This window comes from Halictus rubicundus, chromosome 18 (genome assembly GCF_050948215.1).
Source record: "Halictus rubicundus isolate RS-2024b chromosome 18, iyHalRubi1_principal, whole genome shotgun sequence".
NCBI classification, from domain to species: domain Eukaryota; kingdom Metazoa; phylum Arthropoda; class Insecta; order Hymenoptera; family Halictidae; genus Halictus; species Halictus rubicundus.
In genome coordinates, this window is record NC_135166.1 from 7817044 (window position 1) to 7838323 (window position 21280).

The 21280-nt window shown below is 37.2% G+C and overlaps 1 protein-coding gene across 3 annotated transcripts in view; it reads left to right on the forward strand.

The window, feature by feature from the left end:
* The first annotated feature begins 6984 nt into the window (after positions 1-6984).
* LOC143362968 (uncharacterized) overlaps positions 6985-21280 on the forward strand; it is a 96969-nt gene continuing 82673 nt past the window's right edge. The window contains exons 1-2 of one of the 3 annotated variants that reach the window (XM_076803522.1): positions 6985-7379; positions 8894-9524. In XM_076803522.1, coding sequence (XP_076659637.1) covers positions 9439-9524 — 86 coding nt within the window. In that variant the 5' untranslated portion in view covers positions 6985-7379; positions 8894-9438. Of the gene's footprint in view, positions 7380-8893; positions 9525-21280 lie in introns of those variants that run through there. The other 2 variants (XM_076803521.1, XM_076803525.1) reach the window with 2 other exon arrangements.

The window sequence follows — 21280 nt, forward strand, 5'->3', positions numbered from 1 at the left end:
AATCAAGAATAACACATATTCTGCTCATTTATAAAAAATGTTACCTCCCAAAATTTGATGTAGTAGAACGTCATTCATTGAGATTTTTAACTCTTTGAAATATGATGAAACTTTTAACACGGTAAAAAATATTTTTAAACTCCAATTTCTATAGATAAATATATAAAATTGTTGATTTGTATACACATTTATTTAACGATCGCCGAGGCAATGAAACAACGAATTCTGGAAATTAAAATTTGGTACGTGTTCTCAGATGTAAAATGGCGCAAGGATCGTTTAAAATGCTTTTGGTGTCAGACATTTCGAAAAGACTGACTGTTTTACGAACGACTGAAGTTACGTGACTTGATAATCTGTTTACAAATGTCTGCGAGGATTCGTCGAAAGTAGAAGTAGGTTTTCAGGTGATCTGGATATTGTCGAAATGATTTGCTGCAGTTCCGACCCCGTTTCAAAGTGAACCAACTTCGCGCCGCTAATTCAATATAGCTGATAAATTAGTAGAACAAGTGCCTTATATCAAAAGACAAGCATGTTTGCTACTCGCTTATTCTCTCGATGTTCCCTGACCGAGTCCTCCAGTTTATCAATTTTAACTAAACGAGGTAGAAAATATTCGATAAATCTACGATTTTTCTAGATGCGAAGAGTATCTGTATTTTCGTTGGAAAGATTAATTTTTCCGTCTTGTGCTAGCACTTGTAACAAACGCTATTAATACTAGGTTTAGGGAGCGCTAAAAGTAACTATTTTATTAATAAAAGTTAAATTTTAACGATTTTTAAGAATATATACCCAAAGAAATAAATTTGTTGAATAATTCCTCACGGATTCGTCTTTCCAATCTGAATAATCGTAAATTAAAAATATTAGAATGTTTTGACGCGTCCCATAAACCTAATATTCAGCAACTTCAGCAAAATACAAATTACGGTAAATTGGAGCACAGTTTTAGTTCTGTTGTCTGCCCACTAAAAATCTTCCATGCGTATAAAAATTTAGAGTTATTACAAACCCTAGATCAATGCATCTGCAATCCAGTAGGCTGCAATAAATTTTGTTTAGGGGAAATATTTGTAAAATTTATCGTTGCGCGAGAAAACTGAAAAGTAAGGGTGTCTGGCATCGAAAAGACAGTTCTACTGAAAGGGGTTTGGGGGTTCGAGTGAAAAAGTACACGAGTGTCGCGACTGGCGGGATGAAACAAGTGGCCGGACGCTATTAAAACATGAGTGTTTATTGAAGTAACGTCCGGCAATCAGTTAGGACGTGCTTGATATGACAATGAGACCGCACGTGTACGGGCAAAAGACTGTCCTTCGTCGACGCTATTCGATCGTTTCGAAATTCGCCGCACCTTGGCAAAATCGCGTTGCCGATTTTCGTTGCACCGGGCACTGTGATATCTGCAATAATTCAGTCAAAGATTGCAGATTTTTTAACCAGAAACTAATCTAATAAATTAAATGCAAAACTTGATCTACGTAAAAATACAATCAACACATTTGATTGCAAAAAACTTATTTTTTCCGTTCCGATCGTGCGACTTTACCTCAAAGTAGAGACATCATGTTTAACACGGTCCGATCTCTGACTGCTGACAGTGGTTACCGACGGTGTTAGTCAGACACGCCTAACATGTAGGCAGCCCGCCTAACGTGCGTGAACTGGCGTTTACCACTGAAAGGCGCACAAACTGGCGTAACAGCGTCGTGCATTTGATCTACTGACTCTCGCGCTCTATTCGGGCCATTTTTTAACATATTGTGAAGTAAATTGCATAAAAATCTGTTCACTTATGATAGCAGAATTAACTTTTTATTATACAGACAGTCAATTACAGTGGAGTATTCATCTATGCCCAATCCTCGGGTCCGTTCTGTGACATAGATCGTGTAGGGCTACTATTTTCTTGTGACCGCGTCGACCGCGCCGAACGTAAAAAAGGACAGCGCGCGTAAAAACGGACCGCGCACGCGCGTCCGCAAGCCTACTACATACCGTCAATTCAACCACTAAATATAGTTAAAATTATATCGTGTTTAGTGTCATTTTAATAAGAAAAATGCCACGAATAAGTTGCTGAAAGTCCCATAAAAAATAATGAAAAATAAAGAAGTTTCGTAATTAGATTAGTAGTAATTCGATTATATTCGATAGTATTCGATTCGCGTATAACTCGGAGAAGGCAAGATATATTTATTTATTTTATTTGAGATTGTAATTGGTATTTACAGAAACAAACATGATGAAAATTAGTGTTTTAGATATACTACATGTTCTTATAATAAGAAGCACAATACGAAATAATGCTGCTCGATTACACCAAACGAGAGCATTTCGAAAGTGTAATAATTAAACTGAATAACTGAATAACTACAGTAGCGGCGGAAAGTATGTTAACAGCTTTTCAAGCGGAATAACTTTTTTGAAATTGGTCCAAATGACTTGAATCTTTTTTAGATGTTAGACCAACTAGTTTGCTAGAGAATGACTAAACAAACGATAAAGAATGTTAAAGAAATGAAAAAATTATGATTTTTCAACTTTTTTATCGGAGCCTCTAACGATAATTTAAAAAATGCGTTTTGTTGATTTCGGTAACCTACATGCACAAAAAAAAATTTCATCGAAATCGGTCAACGTTGCAATGAGCTACAAACATTTCAAGATGAGAGTTTAAGGGTTAAAGTCGCAGATTTTCGACCTTGCCAGGGAATATCGCCCTTATGTGATCATCTTGAAACGATTTCGATGAAATTTTCAGTATGCATGTAAGTTACCGAAATCAACAAAACGCATTTTTTAAATTATCGTTATAGGCTCCGATAAAAAAGTTGACAAAAATAATTATTTTTTCATTTCTTTATCATTCCAACCAATTGCAATCTAAAAAGATGTTTGTTTAGTCATTCTGTAGCAAACTAGTTGGTCTAACATCTAAAAAAGATTCAAGTCATTTGGACCAATTTTAAAAAAGTTATTCCGCTTGAAAAGGTGTTAACATACTTTCCGCCGCTACTGTAAATAACATACAAAACTGAAAAGACGTTAGAAGAATTTAAGGATATTTTCACGTTATTTTCGACTTTTCAAAACGATTTAAACAGAAACTGCATTTTCATTTAACTTCTTAACATCTTGACTAGTAATAACTCTTGCAAATAATTACAATAATTTCAGATCAATATAGAATGATTAGTCTAATTTGCTTCTTCGTCTAATGACTTCAATAACCTAGAAATAATACACATTTTTAAATTCTTTTAGTCTGAACAGCTGCTGTATAACAGCAATTTATTTAATAGTGCTTTCAGCGTACTCTCCGCAGATTTTCCACCCTCGTTCGATGCAACTCGCACGGAACGGAATTCCGCAAATAAAATATTTCCGTTTCTTACGAGGGGCGTTCTCTTAGACACGTAAATCATTTTCGATCGTTTCGCGAGCGACACCGGGCCGAGGTAACGGTGACGCAACAGTCTCGGATGAAAGTTACATAAGGTTCGTTCGATTTTCCTTCTCTTTTCCCGCCGCCGGGAAAAACGTTTCCCCTGTCTCTCTGTTATCGTCTCCGCAGTTCCCGCTGTTAATTGACGCACTTCATCGCGGAGTAAAAGGTGCTTCGTTTCTTCCGCCGCTTTTTCGCGAGCTCTTTCCCTCCTCCCTCGAGAGCGGGCTGAATTGATCGCGCGATTTTCGCTCAAAAGAATTTAGTGGAAAGCTCTTGCCGCCCGCGATAATGATAATGCATTTCGGCCTGCGACAATTCTCACTCGCAGAGCGAAGTGCGGACTCTTTCCGACCGACTTGCTCCGTCTTTGACGTTCAACGGGCACAAACGAATCTGGGAACGCAATTCAGTGTTTCCTACTCTGTTTGATTTGCTAATTGAATGCGCAACTGCCACTCGCTTCACCGAAAAGTCTCCTCGCTTTTCTTTTCGGTCCGGCGATGATTTTATTACATCGTAATAAGCGTCGTGAATGGACTGTGGATTTTTATGCAAAATACACATTGTCTGCATTAATTGCAAGAGAAAGGAATTACATAGAAATTGGTAGTAATATTAGTAATATTAAACTCTTCTGTTTTGTGTTGCATCTACTCACTCCTGTTATAAATGAATAAAATGTGTAGGTGATAAGCAAAATAGAAGAAACATCAGATGAATTTGATATTACTTAATTGTATTATCGTTAACTATAATCTATGGTTGTTGCCAAGGCATCCAAGGAATATTAAAACAACATACATGTGCGCAGTACCTCTCAAATTGTGAAACGAACAACACTTATTGTAATTCTAATGTAATATATTATATTTTATAAAACCCTACAAATCCTGTTAAAAATATTAAAAAATCAATTTTTATATTATGTAACTCTCCTTTCTTGTAATTAATGCAATTTTTATTTTCAAAAAAAGTAGGAAATAGACGAAAATGATTAAAACACTGCACCGTGTGATTAGGATAAATTCAATAAAGTAAATGTTACCTTCAAAGCTGATTAAACGGATGCAGAAGAATTTTTGGCCAACGATTTTCGAATTTTTGTCCGTTGTTTATAAAGAATAAAATATTGTATTCTTTTGTAGAATTTCATGCCGATGTCACCTTTAAACAGGTGAAACTATTCATACAGGAGATAACGCTAGAATTGATCTCAGACTTGTGATTGCCGGCCATAGAAACGTGAATTTACATGAAGTTTCGCAGTCTAATAATTACAGATCGTTTCGTATAAGTCGCGCTGGTATCTGATTATGAGGCTGGATACGAAACAAGAACGTGAAGGAAGCAAACTTTTTCGAATTAATAACAGGCACGGCGGAGTTGAATAAACTTGTCACTGGTTCCAACGTCAAGTATAATTACCGGAGCGAAACAAAAAGAGTTACGAAATACTTTTCACACATTCGACGCGTAACAAGTGGATCATCTGCTTCATCTGTTTCGCACGCTTCATGGGTTTCACGCATTGCATGTATCCTATATTTCAAATGATTTACACGCTTCGCGTGTCAGTTGCGACTAGCGTGTACAATATACTACATCCGCTTCAGGCTTTTTTTATATAAAAATTAGTGTTTTATAAATAAAGGAAGATCTGTAGGAAAATCAATGCATTCCCGTGTTTCTGCATTCCAGCAGGATTTAGGATGACATATTAAAAAAAGTACAGAAAATTTATGACTGTTTCGATTGTTAATAATAAGACTACGAAAATCCATGCGTTCCTGCATTCCAACACGATGTGAACGATACGTTAATAAAAATGTATCAAATTACATTCGGCTTGAGAATGCAATTTCTGCTCATTTTTAATAATAAGACTGTGAAAATCAAAGCATAACTGCATTCCACCAAGATTTGGAATAATACATTAATCAAAATATAGAAAATTACGTTAGTCTTGTCGACATAATTTCTTCTAATTTTTAATAATAAAATTGTGTGAATCAATGCACTCCTGCAATCCACCAGGGTTTGGATTAATGCATTAATAACAATACAGAAAAATACGTTAGTCTTGATGATACAAATTTCTTCGTATTCGCAATAATTAGACCGTGAATCTCGCACATTTGTACAGTTTGTAAAAATATCAAGAGAAACGATCTGTGTCCCAATAATGCAAATCATAATAAAAAAGATTGACTTCCTGTCAACCACTGGTCTCGAAAATTGGTTCATAAAAATATGCATAAATATCCAAACTGTTTTCAATTTTGCTCAAACACCGAGTCGTTAATATTAATGACTTGTGCTTCCAGGAACCTCGTTTTAAAACAGCCATTTCCGTAAAATAACGAAATTTAGTGAGAAACGACGTTGGCCAGCACTCAATGCCGGTACCAGCATTTTATTTAATTAAGTCGAACATGTTTCTGTAGACAAACAGTAAAATTCGTATAGATTTCCACTTTTTTAAATAGTTGTAAATTAACTTACATTTGAAACACTACCGTATGCATTAACACCATGAAGTTCGATACCGAAAGTCGCAAAGAAGCATCGACATAAGGGTTAACCCCTTGCCCTACAATATCTGAACAGAGTCTAATAAACATGTATGTTATTAATTTCCTTTAAACCGAAATAAAATTCTACTTTGTTGTAGTTTATATATGTGCATATATCGTTTGGAGAAAACATAGGCATACAATAAATATAACGACGAAGAATTTCTAATCATTATAATCACTAGACTGCGGATCTTTATGCAAAATAGAATTTTTAAACATCGATTTCAATCTATAGTAACTAAGTAAACATTGATTTTGCTCATTAATAATTCTTATATGTTAAAAATAGTATATCGACATTGTTAAACTCTTTTAATCTTTTTACTGTTTTGAATTACACCTACTCATTTTTCTCATAAATGCATAAAATCCGCAGTCTAATAATCACAAAATAAATAGTAGTGCAATCGGATGTTTCGCCCTGCAGTGCACGAGTTACACTGAAGTATAACTAAAGAAGAAGTACATATAACTAGTTACACTGAAGTATATTACATTGAAGTATACATTTTTTAGCGTACAAACAGGCTGTACGATTTGATGCATTTGAAAAAAAGGGCTTGTGTGTTGGTACTCGGTGAGCTCCGCCTAGCAATAAACAGTTTTCTTACCAGCAATTCGTGGCACATGTTGCGTGCATTACGGGCAGTCGAAACAGAAATCAATGTGCGCGTTTCCTCGCCGTGTTACGTCCACGCACAGATCGCTGGAACTTCGTTCGTAGCTCATCGCGTTCCATTACGGCGGAATGAGGGTCCATGCGCCGCAGGCCGGGAGAAAGAGCCAGTAATCATTGTGCTTTCGCGAATCATCCAAACCGTGACGTGTCCCGTCGAAACGAATCCTAGTCAAAGCGGGCCGCGTCTCGAGGCGCAATCACGCGGTGCGCGACGATCTCGTGAATGTGCACGCGTGTCTACAGTCTACACGCGGTTACCATGGCTTCGCTTCAGTTCAATCTTATCGCGCGGTCCGTTCACATCTCTTGGATAGCCCGGTTACCATTTTAATCACGACGGAGAGCAGCGCAGCGCGCCAGGGTCCCGGAGCTTTCGAAATTTCCTCGGGGAAAAGTGCGTGTGAAAGTGCGACAACGTTACACGCAACCTGAACGGTCCTTCCAGGCCCGAGAGACTCTGCCCTACTGACATCCGCGTTGTTCGCCGTCGAAGGACACACACCGACGACGCATCAACCGCTTTGTTTGTTTGTTTGTGTTTGTTCGACACAGAGGACCTTTTCCATGTAGGTGTCATTGTGTTCGACGCCTCTAGGACCCGCGAAAATAATCCGCCTCTGTTAAGCGATCGATTAACAGTAAACCTACCACGCATTAACACTATCTGGTAAATATTGCCTCATAAAAATGACAACCCTAAATTTAACTCTTTGCACTCGAAGTTATTTTAACTCCAAAACGAAACATTTCCCTTCTATATATATTTCATGTTATACATACAAAAATGGTGCAATATACTGGTAAAATGCTGAAGTGTTTAGTGACTTATTAAATACAAACAAATGTAATAATGTAAAAAATATTTTCAATAATGATACAACAATTTTTAGTGGCGCCTTACAGTCGCTATTCGAGTGCTAAGGGTTAATATGCTTTCCTAAATGCTTGGAAAAGGAAATTTATTCTACTATTTTCCCTAAATGAATTTTTATAGTGTCAATAATTGTAAAATATAAAACCGGTCATTTTGATAGTGGTAGGTTTAGTGTTAAAGGTAGAGAAGGTGAAGCTCCCAAGATGGAGAGCTGGACTTCAATCTTTACACCTCTGTTAATTGAAGGCTGAGTGACAGAGAGCATCGATTCAGGGCTTCGTGCAAACTGAATGATCAATTAGCGTCGTTTCTTTTGACACCTTGTGATGCTTTTTCAGTGATTGGACTATGCATACGATTTGCGTTCGAGGATTTCAGAAAAACTGTTGTGCTCAGAAATTGAGACAAGGCGAGAGATCGATAGAGAGAAGAATTTGATGTCTACACAAATTCAAAAACTAATAGGAATTATTTTTGTTCCTAAAGGTACTTCTTCTTCGTTCTTGTTGTCTGTAGAACTACCGAGATAATGCCCGTTTCAATCAGAGAGGTCAGAATTACTTGTTCTTCTTCGCGAAAATGAAGAAATGTAATATTCTTTAAAAATCAGTTTGACGTGTTTGTTATAGAACACATTTTTTCAGAACACAGATCTTTTTACCAGTGCATTTATTATGGACATGTTTTATTACCTGTGCATTAAATATTTGATTATTTCTACAATGTCATGTTTGACGTCGTTTCTATTCGAGTGAAAACTCTGTCAGGTTTGTTGATAGCGTATCCGAAATCATTAGTACCTTTGCTTGCCTTGAAGATCGTGCTCTTACGTCCTTGCGTTCACTAACAAGTTTATCAGTTGGCTGTAATAAATAATCTACTCTTGGCACGTATTCTCTGGTAACTGTTAGTTCTCACGTTTTGGTAAATAAAAGTAGTAAGTCGAAGATTTTCAAACACATTTGATCTTTTAAATACAATTCAGACTGCTCGAAACGTTTACGAGAAACACTCGAATTGCCATGGAAATAAAATGCTTCCAAAAAATAGACTGTGGATCTTTATTCAAGATAAAGATTCGTTAAAACAGTAACAGAAATTAAATGAGAATGTATTTATTCCATTAATAATTTCAACAAGTCGGATATATTGTAACAATATTCTAAAAATTCGTCCAACATCTCCACAGATTTGTATCTTACCCATTCAATCTTATCAATGATAATCAATTTTATCAATAAATTATCATGCAAGCGTAAGACCGCAGTCTATAATAAAATGTCAAGCAAGTAATTTTAAGTCTTCAGCAGCTCCATTGTCAAAAAATCCGCAACAAAGTCCCGGAAGTTGTCAGAATCGAAGAGCAATCTGCCGAAGCAAAGTTCAGAAAAACAAAACCGAGAAGAGATCAGGATAGATCGTTATGCGGTTTGTCGATCCGGCGAGATTCGAATCAGCGCGCTCCGAAATCAACAATCGAGGTTTTATCGACTGTATCAGATAACAGAGCGCGCGTCGTCCATAGATCGTGGCTGCGAAATCAGTCATCGACTGCTCGCCAGTGCCTGGACAGGTGTGTTTCGAGAACTTTGAAGTGTGTTCGATCGTTCGTGTTCCCGCGTAGTTCCATCGAGTTCCCGTGGCGTTTCATCGAGTTCCCGCTGCGTTTAATCGAGAGCCCACCCCGCAGGAACAAGGGTGCCAGGACATATTTCACCGGAGGACCGGTTCAACGGAAGAGTGAAAAGAAATGGAACACGTGGGCGTCAGTGTCAGAGTAATTAAACGCACGGCGACACGGTGCAGCAAGGATCGATAGTCATCGATCTCGAAACGTTCAGCGAGCGGAAGAATGATCACGTCGCCCGGCATCACCATCCTGGCGGCGGGCGTCGCTTCCGGGATCTGCTTTTTACTTCTGAGCAGCATCCTCAAGGGGTGAGTAATCGGCGAATAGCCGTTTCCCGTTAATTTCCTCGGGGAAATTTTTAATCGCCGATCGAAAACGAGAATGTCACCGCGACGGTCTGATTCGTAATTGCGGGGTATGATTGTCGGCGGATAGATTACGCGTCATTATGCAAACATACATTTGCACAGATTACTCCACGAGAAGCAGAATCGGGGAAAGATCTGCTGCTCCGTCGGTTGGAAGATCGTCGTAAAACTAAAACGAGAATAATTAATTCCTGCTAATGGACACGTTCTGCGGGACGCGCGATTCGCGGCTTATTTAGAGGCGGTGCGCGTGCTCTGTTCGACCAATGACGCGCGCAACGGTCGCACAAACTGTCACACATCTGCGAAATTTTCAAAAACCTTTAGAGGGCCGGCCTTTTTCCACTGGAACCTTGAAGTTTCTTTAATTTCCCATACTGCATTTTCTTTAATTTCACGTATTGTATATACAGGGTCAAAAATGTTGTACTGCCATGAAAGAGGTGATTTCTGAGTTCATTGAAAATAACTTTTTCCTCTGCGAAAATGTTCTTTACGGCTTTGGTAAGGAGTTATTAACGAAAAACGCGGACCAATCAGAGCGTAGCTATGGCGGACGTTGGCGCTGATATTGGTCGAGCCGCAATCCGTCCGGTGTAGCGGCGGTCTGATTGGTCCCGCGTTGAAATTTTTATTTTGCATAAAAATCCGACCTTCCATATCTGGACTTATTTTAAAGTTAGAAATCTCTACTTTTCAATTTTGTCTAAAATAGTTTTGTATAATCCGAAGTAAACTGACAATCCATTGTCGTCCCTGAATGGTTAAACGGGGTAGTAATGTTCCTTTCCGAGAAGAAAGAAAATTTCTAAACACATACTGTAGGTATATTAGAATAAGCAAGACTAGTTACGAAATCTTCAGAAACATTCAAACGCCGAGTCACTTGAAATTGCACTGGCTAAATTGGTTAGCGAAGAAAATCAATTTTTCTACACTTCTTGCGAACACGTTTCTTTTTTCCTTTGAGCAACAGCCATCAATTACGTTCGCACATTGTGAAGTAATCGGTAAATATATTCCTCGACGACCAGCGGCGATAATGGGACGTAATAAAAATTTTGCATCGATTCTCGTGATAAAAACATTCGTGTTTCTTGCCGAACAAATATGAATACACAAATGGCGTTCATTTTTCAGTGAATTACGTTTCCGCTGCTTTCTTAAAAAAGGAGGGGAAAGAGATTGATCGATCGATCGACCAAATATCAATTTCCGTCGGTTTTATTCGGTATTAGGAGAGATCATTCCGGAGGAGATCCTTCTGTCAGCCGTGCAGGAAAAACTTCACTTTCGCGAACCTTGAAGACATCGCAGACGGACGTTAATGACGCGTGACGTGCCGCGAGCACATGCTCGGCTTGTTTGCGACGCGTTTCAGGCTTCTCCTTCAGACTTTTTGCCCGTGCGCGGACATCAGGTTTTCGTGGGACAAGAAAACGGAAACGAAGAACTGTTTTCTACCCTCGGGAGAAAGCTGCGAATTCGAAATCTCCCATCAAATAGTTTGAACAAAAAAAATATTGAAACGTTTTCTGTCGAAAGTCCGAACTCTGAAAACAAATCATCATGGGTGGTACTCCTATTCAGTGCTGTCAATTTTAGACAATTTATGAAACCCAAAATGGTTACCTTATTACAGATCAAGTGCCGCAAAATTTTGTTTTGTTGTATTTCAGAATAACACACTGCAAATTGCATGCAATTATCTTTATTATTATTCAATTTATTGTATGATTAAAGAATATCACTTTTCACGCCTGCCATGATATCTTAATAATGAATAATGTTGTGAAATAAAATGATGCAGAAAAAAAAATTTTTAACAAAATGGCAGTCATATAAAGCAGAAATTCAATATAAAAAATAAGAAACAAACTATTGCAAATATTGACATAATACTAGTTCACTAAATAAAGGGATCTCTACTTTATATGTGTGTAAAATTTGAAGAAAATTGGTCAATCCATTATTGATATCTTGTGGAAGCCATAATTGCATAAAACTTACACTATGTTATCATGAAATGTAGCCAAACATGTATGCAGAATTTTAAAACACTTGACCGATAATAATCTAACCATTTTTGATATCATAAATTGTCTAAAATTGGCAGCTCTAAACAGAAATACCCACTAATTTCAATTACTGAGATATAATTCTAATAAAAAATTATTAAATTTATATTGAAGTATTCTGTGGATTACAATTATTTTAATTAACCCTCGGACGGCGGGATTTGGGTCCGTATTGACCCAGAGTTACAATCGTTCCATCTAAATTCTATGTTCTCTACAGTCAGCTTAACACATTCGCGACCGACAAATTTTTTCCGTTTCTAATACTGATTACCGGCGAAAATAATGAAATCCTGAAGCTGGTTGCCGCAAACTTGTATCGCTAAAGCAAGGATTAATTAATTTATTAAATTAATAATTTAAATTTAAATCCAATCCCATTAATGCGCCTAATGTAAAATTGCAGGACGTGAATTCACGTCAGCGGCAATAGAATTCAAAAAGACGTGAATTGACGTCAGCGACAATCAGGACTAGAATTTAAAATGACGTGAATCACGTCAGCGGTCGCGAAAATGTTAAGTTGTGAGCTATTTGTTCGAAAAAAGAGATCAACGTACATCTGAAAGAAGTAGGATGAAAAATATCAAGAAAAAAATTTGATGTATACCGTGCGAGGATTAACGTTTTCATTTTGTATCAATAACTATTTTACTGCATAGGCAATCGTTTCGCCTGTCCAATATATTTTCCCCTTGGTCCGATTTCCGCGGAACAATCTGTGAAAATTTGCATGAAAATCTGGAGTGCAGATATTATTATTCGGAGTTCGATAACAGTATCGGCGAACGGAGCGGTGCAGGAGCACTATGAAATTTAGAAATCGCATCGAATCGCAATCAAATCTGAATCGATCGACTTCGTTTCTTCCGCTCCGTCGATGTTTCCACCGATTTTTTCGCGATCTTTTCGCACCGTTTCTCTTCGATTCGCGCGCATTAGATACCCGCTAACTAGTCGAACCGCTTTCTAAGTGCGACACGAGGATAGATTCGACTTATAGCAATTCAGGGATTCGAGCGAATTAATCATTTGCCAACGGTCGTTTTCTTATCGCGGAAATCTCCTCCGACGATCGACGCCCGTTCTTTCGTCGTAAAAACGCTACCAAGCGATTGTGTTTCCTCGTGAGAATCGAATGATCTCAGAAACGCATTGTGCAACGCAATCTCGACGAGTGTTCCGCGATATTTTGTATGCATAATTTTTAATGAAACGAGAAAAAAACGAAAAAGGAAGATGGTGATTAACGGTTATCGTAAACAGGTACGATAACGGTATACTTTAAAACGGCAAACAAGATCTTTAAAGCGATGTGTCATCTTAATCTAGATAAATGATCGTGAGCGAGCGGGAATCGAGCTGCGAGGTTGTTGATAGACCTTTTCAAGGTCAGTTCGAGTTCCCTCAATGAAAAGGACTTGCTCGATAGTTTCATTCAGATTATTCAACGTTGCTAAACATTTCGGAATAATGTATTTCAGTTTCTAATTCACTTGTAGATGTACTTAATATGATTAAGACTTTATGCAGTTATGATTAAAATGATTGCTTGAAATGCAAAACAGTAGAAAGTTTAAAAGAATACATTTCTATTCGAGTACTGTTTCTAGGAATTTGATTCAGAAAGTTTTTATCTTGCATGAAGATCCACCGTCTAATCATTGATAGCGTAATCCCATAATACATTCCAACGCCACAGCGCTCCAACAAACAATACTCATGATATATGTTATTACAGTTTAGATTAAACGGGTATTTGGCACTAGAAGTACCGACCAATGAAAGCGGCCCATTTTACCTTGTAATCACATTGCATATCGTATAAAAAATAACAGACCGTCTTTATAACCCGTGTACAAATCCGATTTTAGTTCATAATTTTTCGTCATCTTAAATTTATTAAGCCGTTTATATAAGCCAACCAATTTATGGAGCTTCCAACGAAAGGTGTACTGCCATCTTTGCAATAATAATAATAATGTACACCGTGAAAGTCTTACACGATCGAACTTGTTTTTCGTTTTTGTTCTGTAAAACAGCAAAAAAGAAAAAAATAATTAATCGAGTTTTAAGGAAATCTGTAATAGATTCATTCAGAAAAAAATTTCTTACACTTTTACAGACGATTTTTTTTTTTGTAGAATTATCGACCAAAAACGTGTCCACAGTTTTTCACCTGCTAGAAAAAAGTGAATGATGCTCTGCGAAAGCGGAGGCTCCGAGCTTTTAAAATGCGTTCAAATTTATTATTGTACTATTTTTTTAACGGAATTATTATAGTTTAAATATTGTTAGTTTCTCGAGACTGGTAGTGTTCAAATACTTGTTGGATCCACTGTGCTATAAAAATAATCTGGATCAGATAAAACGTCCAAATATATACTCCCACTAATATTCGGACGCTCTTAAAGATCGCGTAACTTTATCAATATTGGACTATACTACTTGAATTTTTTTGAGAAGTTAGAACAATTGGATCGCTACATAACGTGAAAAGAATGTTTGATTAAAATTGCAGTTGGTCGAAATTACAAAGAAAGTACTAAAAGTTGTATTTTGCAACTTTTTTGTGCGGGCTTGTATTAAAAATTTAAAAAGTGCGTTTTGTATATGTGTATCAATTATACATATTCTGAATATTTTATCTAAATCGGTAAATGTTGCAATGAGCTAAAAACGTTTAACGATAAATGCTTAAGGGTGAAAGTCGCAGAATTTTGACCTTGTCAGGGAATTTCGTCCTTATGTGATTATTTTGGAACATCTGTAGCTTGTTGCAACGTTGACCGATTTTTATGAAATTCTCAGAATATGTATATTTCATACAGATAATACGTGTAATACATATAATTCATAAAAAAGTTGAAAAATCCAATTTTTAGTGTTTTCTCTGCAATTTCGACCAATTGCAACTTTTGTAAACATTTGTTTTCACTTTATGTAGCAACCAATTGTGCTAACTTCTTTAAAAAAAATCCAAGTCGTATGGTCCAATATTAACAAAAATATACGATTTTTAAAAGCGTTCGTATATTAGTGGGAGTCACTGTAGCTTCTGTGCAGTAGGGTTAAGTACAAAGTTGACTCTTCGGCGATCCAGGATTAACGGGAGGCTAAACTAACGCGTCGTGACCTAACCCAAACCTGCTAACGAGGACTAGTTCACGAGCCGATGGCCGTTCGACGCGTTTTGTATGTAAACAAGGATTATCCGTATGACATTGGCGATTAGAGCCGGGACACGTCGATGGCCATTTTCGAACTTCGTTGACACTGATAATGGTGGAGTATGGTGCCGGGGCATCTGCGACTTCTGCGAGTCGTCCGAGAGGTCCGCCCGGTTCCTTAACGATCTCGTTGGAATTTCTCGGTTCGGTCGCGTTGCGAAACGAGGCTCGAGCGTCATTTCGACTCCGTTGGGCAAAGTAGTCCGGGCAAAGGCCTCGAAGAAGAATCTTCGGCCGTTATGACCCGCGAGCTATACGAGCTACACGCGCATTCTTCGCCACGTGTCCAACCACTCACAATGACAATTAACCCATTATACGTAGAACACGTTATCTCCACTTTAAATTATAAGTTATTCTTACTTCGAAGACCGGTTTACAATAAACCTGTCATTTGCATTCGACCGTACCCTCAATTTTTTCTTTTTTCATGATTCTTACATTTCGGTACATTGTCCTACCTATCTTACTGTAAACTCGACATATTTGCAATAAAATTTCATTCGTAGGCTACAAATTTAATTTGAGAAGATTGTTGAATTATCCTCTAATTTTTCATCTCTTAATGATTTTTGCATTGCGGCACATTATGACACCCATTTTAGTGTAAACTGTGCTGACATACTAACACTACAATTTAGTTGTGAGCCTCTTATTTAATTTTCGTCGGCCTCGGATGAGTTGCGAATGTTAGAGATTATCGGATCAACAGGTTAACAAAAATTACTAAACTAAACAGTTTTGTACATTCTTCGAACCACGTACATCATTATTACAATAGAAAACACAGTAAGAAGCAAAACTGAATCAAAGAAGCTCATTATTTATGTATCTATTCAAATAGGATTATTAATTTATATATTAAGATTATTATTTGGGCTATGTCTCAACTCATGATTTTTTTATGCACTGTTTCCTTTAGGAAATTTTGCTCTTCGCTGTATGTTTCCGCGTAGACAAGGCCAGTCAAGTGTAGACGAAGATAAACAGAAGGAAACTTCCGAGAAACTGTTCTAGCTAAACCTACCTGGAAAGTGTCAAGATCAGCTGATAAACATACGACACACTTCTAGGTTATTCTGCATAAAATAACACTTCGGTATCCAGTACAATACGTTCAAAAATACTTAATTTAGTCAACGATAAAACCACCTGTTTTTAAACAAATTTGTAAGAATGTTTAAACTTTCTCATGAATATGGATGTTTCACTTTTTAAAATAAATACGTTTCACCTAGAATTAAAAAAAAAAACATTTCTATAGTCCATGCTCTATGAAAAATGTTTTTGTATCGTGTATAAAAGAGACGCTGCTATGGTATTCAGCTAACGAAAAGGAACGGATAATTCTCAAAATGCATTGGAGCCAGACATTCATATCCCAGTTACTAGAAAGCGTCAATCAAGATGGAGGGCATGTCCGAGCGACCATAAAATTCGGTAAAAACGAGCATTCGCTCGTTTTTGCAACGCCCTGTACGTGCTCCTGTTTATAAACGAATATGTTCCCCCGTGTACCAAATATGTGGCCGTGCAACGTGAAGTTTGGTATGCAGGACCCGCTTTTATTTACTCTCTTCTTCTGACCAGTCGGACGAGTGTCGCTCGATATTCTCCTTTTTTCGTCGGACACCGGGTAAATTACTTTTCGGCGATTTCCCCTGACGAGGGGAGGAGCTAAGGTCCCGGGTAGAACGAAATTGACCTTAAATCGCGAAAGAATTTGGGCTACAAAAATCTCTGACAACGCTGCGTCCATTAGTGTTTTTTACCTTATATTTTTTATTAGATACACCGAATCTTATAATCCGTGAATGAAACTTCCTTCATTCGATTATCACAAAGCGACCAATCGAAGTTTTTTGCATAAATATTGGCAGCCTTACAGCACCGTTTGCTAATGGTGACGATTAGACTTTGAAACTTCATGCAGATTCTATTATTCTATCCTATTTATGCAAATGTATTTTTTTTTTCTAATCATTTCGGTAAGTCGAAAATACTGTAGTACTGTCTAGAAATTTTTCCAATGTCTTCAAAGACATAAAATCCACAGTCCTAATTGTTCTCATTATGGAGTTGCGTAAAATATTTTGGTTGAAGAATTCTTCTTCTATTCAATTCGTTAGTCATATTTTATTTCGAAATTAATCCATGTTCGAATCTTGGGAAAGATTAAAAAATATTCTGACTATGAAATGCCATGTTTTTTTTCGATTTATGAAAATCGAAGAACCGTCAGAATACGTAAAAGAACAGAAGTAAAGCGTTGCCATGAGTGGTTCAGATATAAATCTTGTGTAATTACAGCTGACATTGAAATTTACTACGTCTTATTCTTTTTACGCTTGAAATTCTTTTTCATTATCTTACATAATGATAAAAGTGTAATTCTGCTTATAACAATTTCTATCTGCGATAACCTGTCACTAAGAAATTCATTATAGCTTAACCCTTTGATGCATAATATATTTTCTAAAAAAGCTAATAAACAGATACAATAACATTAAAAAGTTAGCTCAATACATGTTCTAACTTTTTCTTTCATACATAATTTATTACTGTAAAAATAAATGAAAATCAACTACAGGTGGGACAAATGACAGTACTTGATGATAGTAAAGATGCTACTCACTGTCATCATAGATGCCAGAAGAGTCTTGAATGATCACGACCACTGTGTGCAATAGTAAATATTCAACTGAATGCGTTCAGGTAGGCGATGTACCTCGCTTATAATGAACATGAAAATCCCCGACATCCCACGATACCATATCGTTGACGAATTCATAACAGCTGTATTTTTTACTATTTCAAAGACCTTCTAATAACAGTGGGTCATTATCAGCTAGGCGCGCGCTAATTGTCGATAACATGGCTGCACAATTTATTTCCTCGTTACTTCGATCCGAGCTCGCTTTTTTTAAATGAATTTATTACAATGTTTTATCTTCTTATTTACCGTAAAGTCTCGATCAACTACTTCAGCTTCTTATAGCAGCCATTAATCAATTTCTTATCTCATCTACTAGACTATTACTAGACTGTGGATATTTATGCAAAATAAATATACTATCTAATAGTATACAAGTAATAGAAGTGTCACTTACGAATTTCATTCGTTCTTTGATAATTTTAGTAGGTCGACAGTATGTCAATATTCTTTAATGTTCTTACTGTTTCTAATTGCAACTATTCACTTTTACCATACATGCATAATATCAGCAGACTAATTATTACATAGGCAATTTTCTCTTCATATTGATCAAGAAATACGATTATATCTACCGGTGTGTTATGCATGTTTTCTCAAATAATTCGTTTTTTTGTTTATTTCGACACACCTCATTATAGAACCCTGGAGTCTAATCATTCTCGACACACAATTAGATCACACTTCACCCAATTTCTCAGCAAACAATGCGCGAACCGTTTACAAACTACCGAATGCACCCGGCAAACGCTAGACCGCGTGTCGAGTGTTCGAACAATAGTCGCGCTATACGTTCGGAAAATCGGGTGGGTACAGTAACAAAATTAATTGGAAGCAACATTGTCTAGGCAAACGACGTTCTACCATAGACCTTCAGCAACGCCGTGATTACGCGTCTCTCGTAACATCGTTACGCACGATTAATTAAGTCAATGGCGAGGGAAGTCTCGTATTGCCGAAGCAACGAATCTCGTGGTCGTGCGGTTTCCTTTCGGCGCGGCTCCTAGCCTTAATGATTCAGTGCAGATCGATATCAGGCCCGCGTCCCGAGATAACGAGCCCGGCGCATTGTTTCGGCGTAAGTTGACCCAGATGAAGAAGTAATTTCTCAACGAGCGTGAACCGGCCGCGAGAACGCGTGCCAGCCGTGAGACCGAATAATCCCGCACCGATCCTGACCTGTTCACACCATCGCATCGCATCGCGTCGCATCACCGACCGTTAATAAACGACAACAGGGAGAACACTAGAGGTGTGCGAGAACCCGAGAATATCGGGTCGGGTCGGATCGGAATTTTTTGGGTCGCGTTGGACCAGGTTCTGAAAAGTACTCTGGCATGAAAAATTAAAAGATCATTTTCGTTCAAAAATTTCCCATGTTCGAGACGTTTCAACTTCATGATAAAAACGTCGTGGATTATTCGTTCTGGTCTCATTTTAACGCTTGAACCTTCTACTCTGGAAATCCATTGTTCATTTTCCTCGAGAAAGTTTGTTACACTGTGTAACGGGTGAGAAAGTGAACGAACTGTTTTGTTTCGAAAATTTTGCGAATTCACACGTTCGTGCAGATGTTAAACAAATTTTACAATGAACGAAACTAGTGTCGATTTGGAGATTGGGGTCTCACCTTTAAAATGACCCCTCGATGGTTGCTGTACGATTTTTTTTTTTTTTTGATAAGTTGTTGATCTGAATAAAGGTGACGGCTAAGGAAGCTGGCAGCGACTTCGTATGTAAATAAAACACTGCACGATAACTTAAGAATTCTGGGAAAATTCGAAAAGTGTTCGCTACTCAATACGCAGTAAACACGGACCAAATAAACAAACGTACGCGCGGTGCTCGACCGAAGGATTTCGTCATCGAATGCCATAAACATTGTTCCAATGCCGGCGACACACTTTTCATTCAATGGTCAATAACTTGGCAAAAAAAAAAGATCGCACAGCGACCATCGAGGGGTCATTTCAAAGGTGAGATTCCAACCTTCTAATCTACGTTGGTAGATTAATATGTTCACTTTCTCACCTGTTACATAGTGTAAATAGCTTTGTCGAGAATAACGAACGCTTTCTCATGAAGGCACAATACGTTCAACAGGGGAAATTTTTTAACAAAAATAGAATGATCATTTGATTTTGCACGTCAGTGTATAAATGTTAGGGACGTGTGGATACCCAAATTTTCTGGTTCAAGCACACTGTAACACTTATATTGAAAGAAAATTTAAAAAGTAAAAAATCGATCTTTTGAAAATGAAAAACCAGAATGTCCTCTTAATAAACGACAACGGGGAGAACACATTTCCGATCGAACCTCGATCCCCGACATTTCGCAATAATTCAGCGGGCCGCGATAGACCGGACGATAAAAAGTTTTCGCGAACAACTCCATTATTCATCGGATAGATTCTGCTCTGCGCTCGGACACGTTCGTTGCTTCGATTTCCTGTTCGCTTCGTGTCACAATTAGCGGCTCTGAGTTTAGTCGATCGTGCTCGACCTCATCTTGCCATGTAGTTTTTTAACCCCGGATTAGCGATAACAAGACTACGGATGTTGACACGTATTCTTCATGAAATTTATCAATTAGAATAGAAGAAGGACGTTTGGAAAATAGTTTTATTTGGCGAAACAAATTCTAGATCGACCCCCGGTTTAGTAACGCCTCCGTGGCACTAAACCGTGACCAAAGCAGATAGCATTTTTATAACGATTTTGAGAAATTATTAAGAATAAATTAGAGAGAAAGAATATATCAATTTTTTCAGAGAAAAAATATACAATATATACAAGTGTCCCTATAATATACAATAGTAAATATATGATGAATCAGGTCAGTCAACTTATCTGTAAAGGAAGCATACAATGTAAATTTCATACGAAACGTAAAAACAAAAGAAACACCTATCTTATCGACATAAATTTGAAAAAATGCAATATCAAATGTTGACCAAATAGAAATATTGTTTTACGCAATTGGAACATCTTATCTTAATTTCTGTTTGCTGTTACCAGCCTCTTTCGAACACTATCCAATGCTTTCGATAAGATCATAGAAGGTTTTTTCTCAATTTGTTCGTTTCATACAATAAATGGACTGCGAAAAGAAAGGAATGTTTAAAAACACGAATATGGAAACAAATAAAGGAGTATCTGTTTGTCAACATTCTATTGCTCCCTAAACTTCCTTTTACATTGCCACGCGATTTGGTTTCATAAACATGCATTGATTTCATTCATCGAAAACGAAACGAACTTTTGGGACAACCCAATAAAAAAGAAAGATGAAGAAATCAGACTGCGAAAGGAAAGAAATGTTTAAAACAAAAGAAACATGAAAGGAAAGAACAGAGAGAAGAGATCAGACTGCGAAAAGAGAAATATTTAAAACAATAAATATGGAAAGAAATGCAAGAAAAAGACGAAGAAATGATACTGCGAAAAGGAAAATACTTAAAAAAAAAACAAATATGGAACAAAATAAAAAACAAGGGAGAAAAACGAGATTGCGAAAGAAAATATTTAAAAATAGATAGATACGGAATGAAATAAAGGAGAAGGGCGAAGAAATCATACCGTGAGAAGAAAAAAGCATTTTAAAAAATATGTGGTAGGGAATAAAAGGGAACGGCGAAAAAATGCGAGACGTTAACGAGTAAATTCGTGCAAA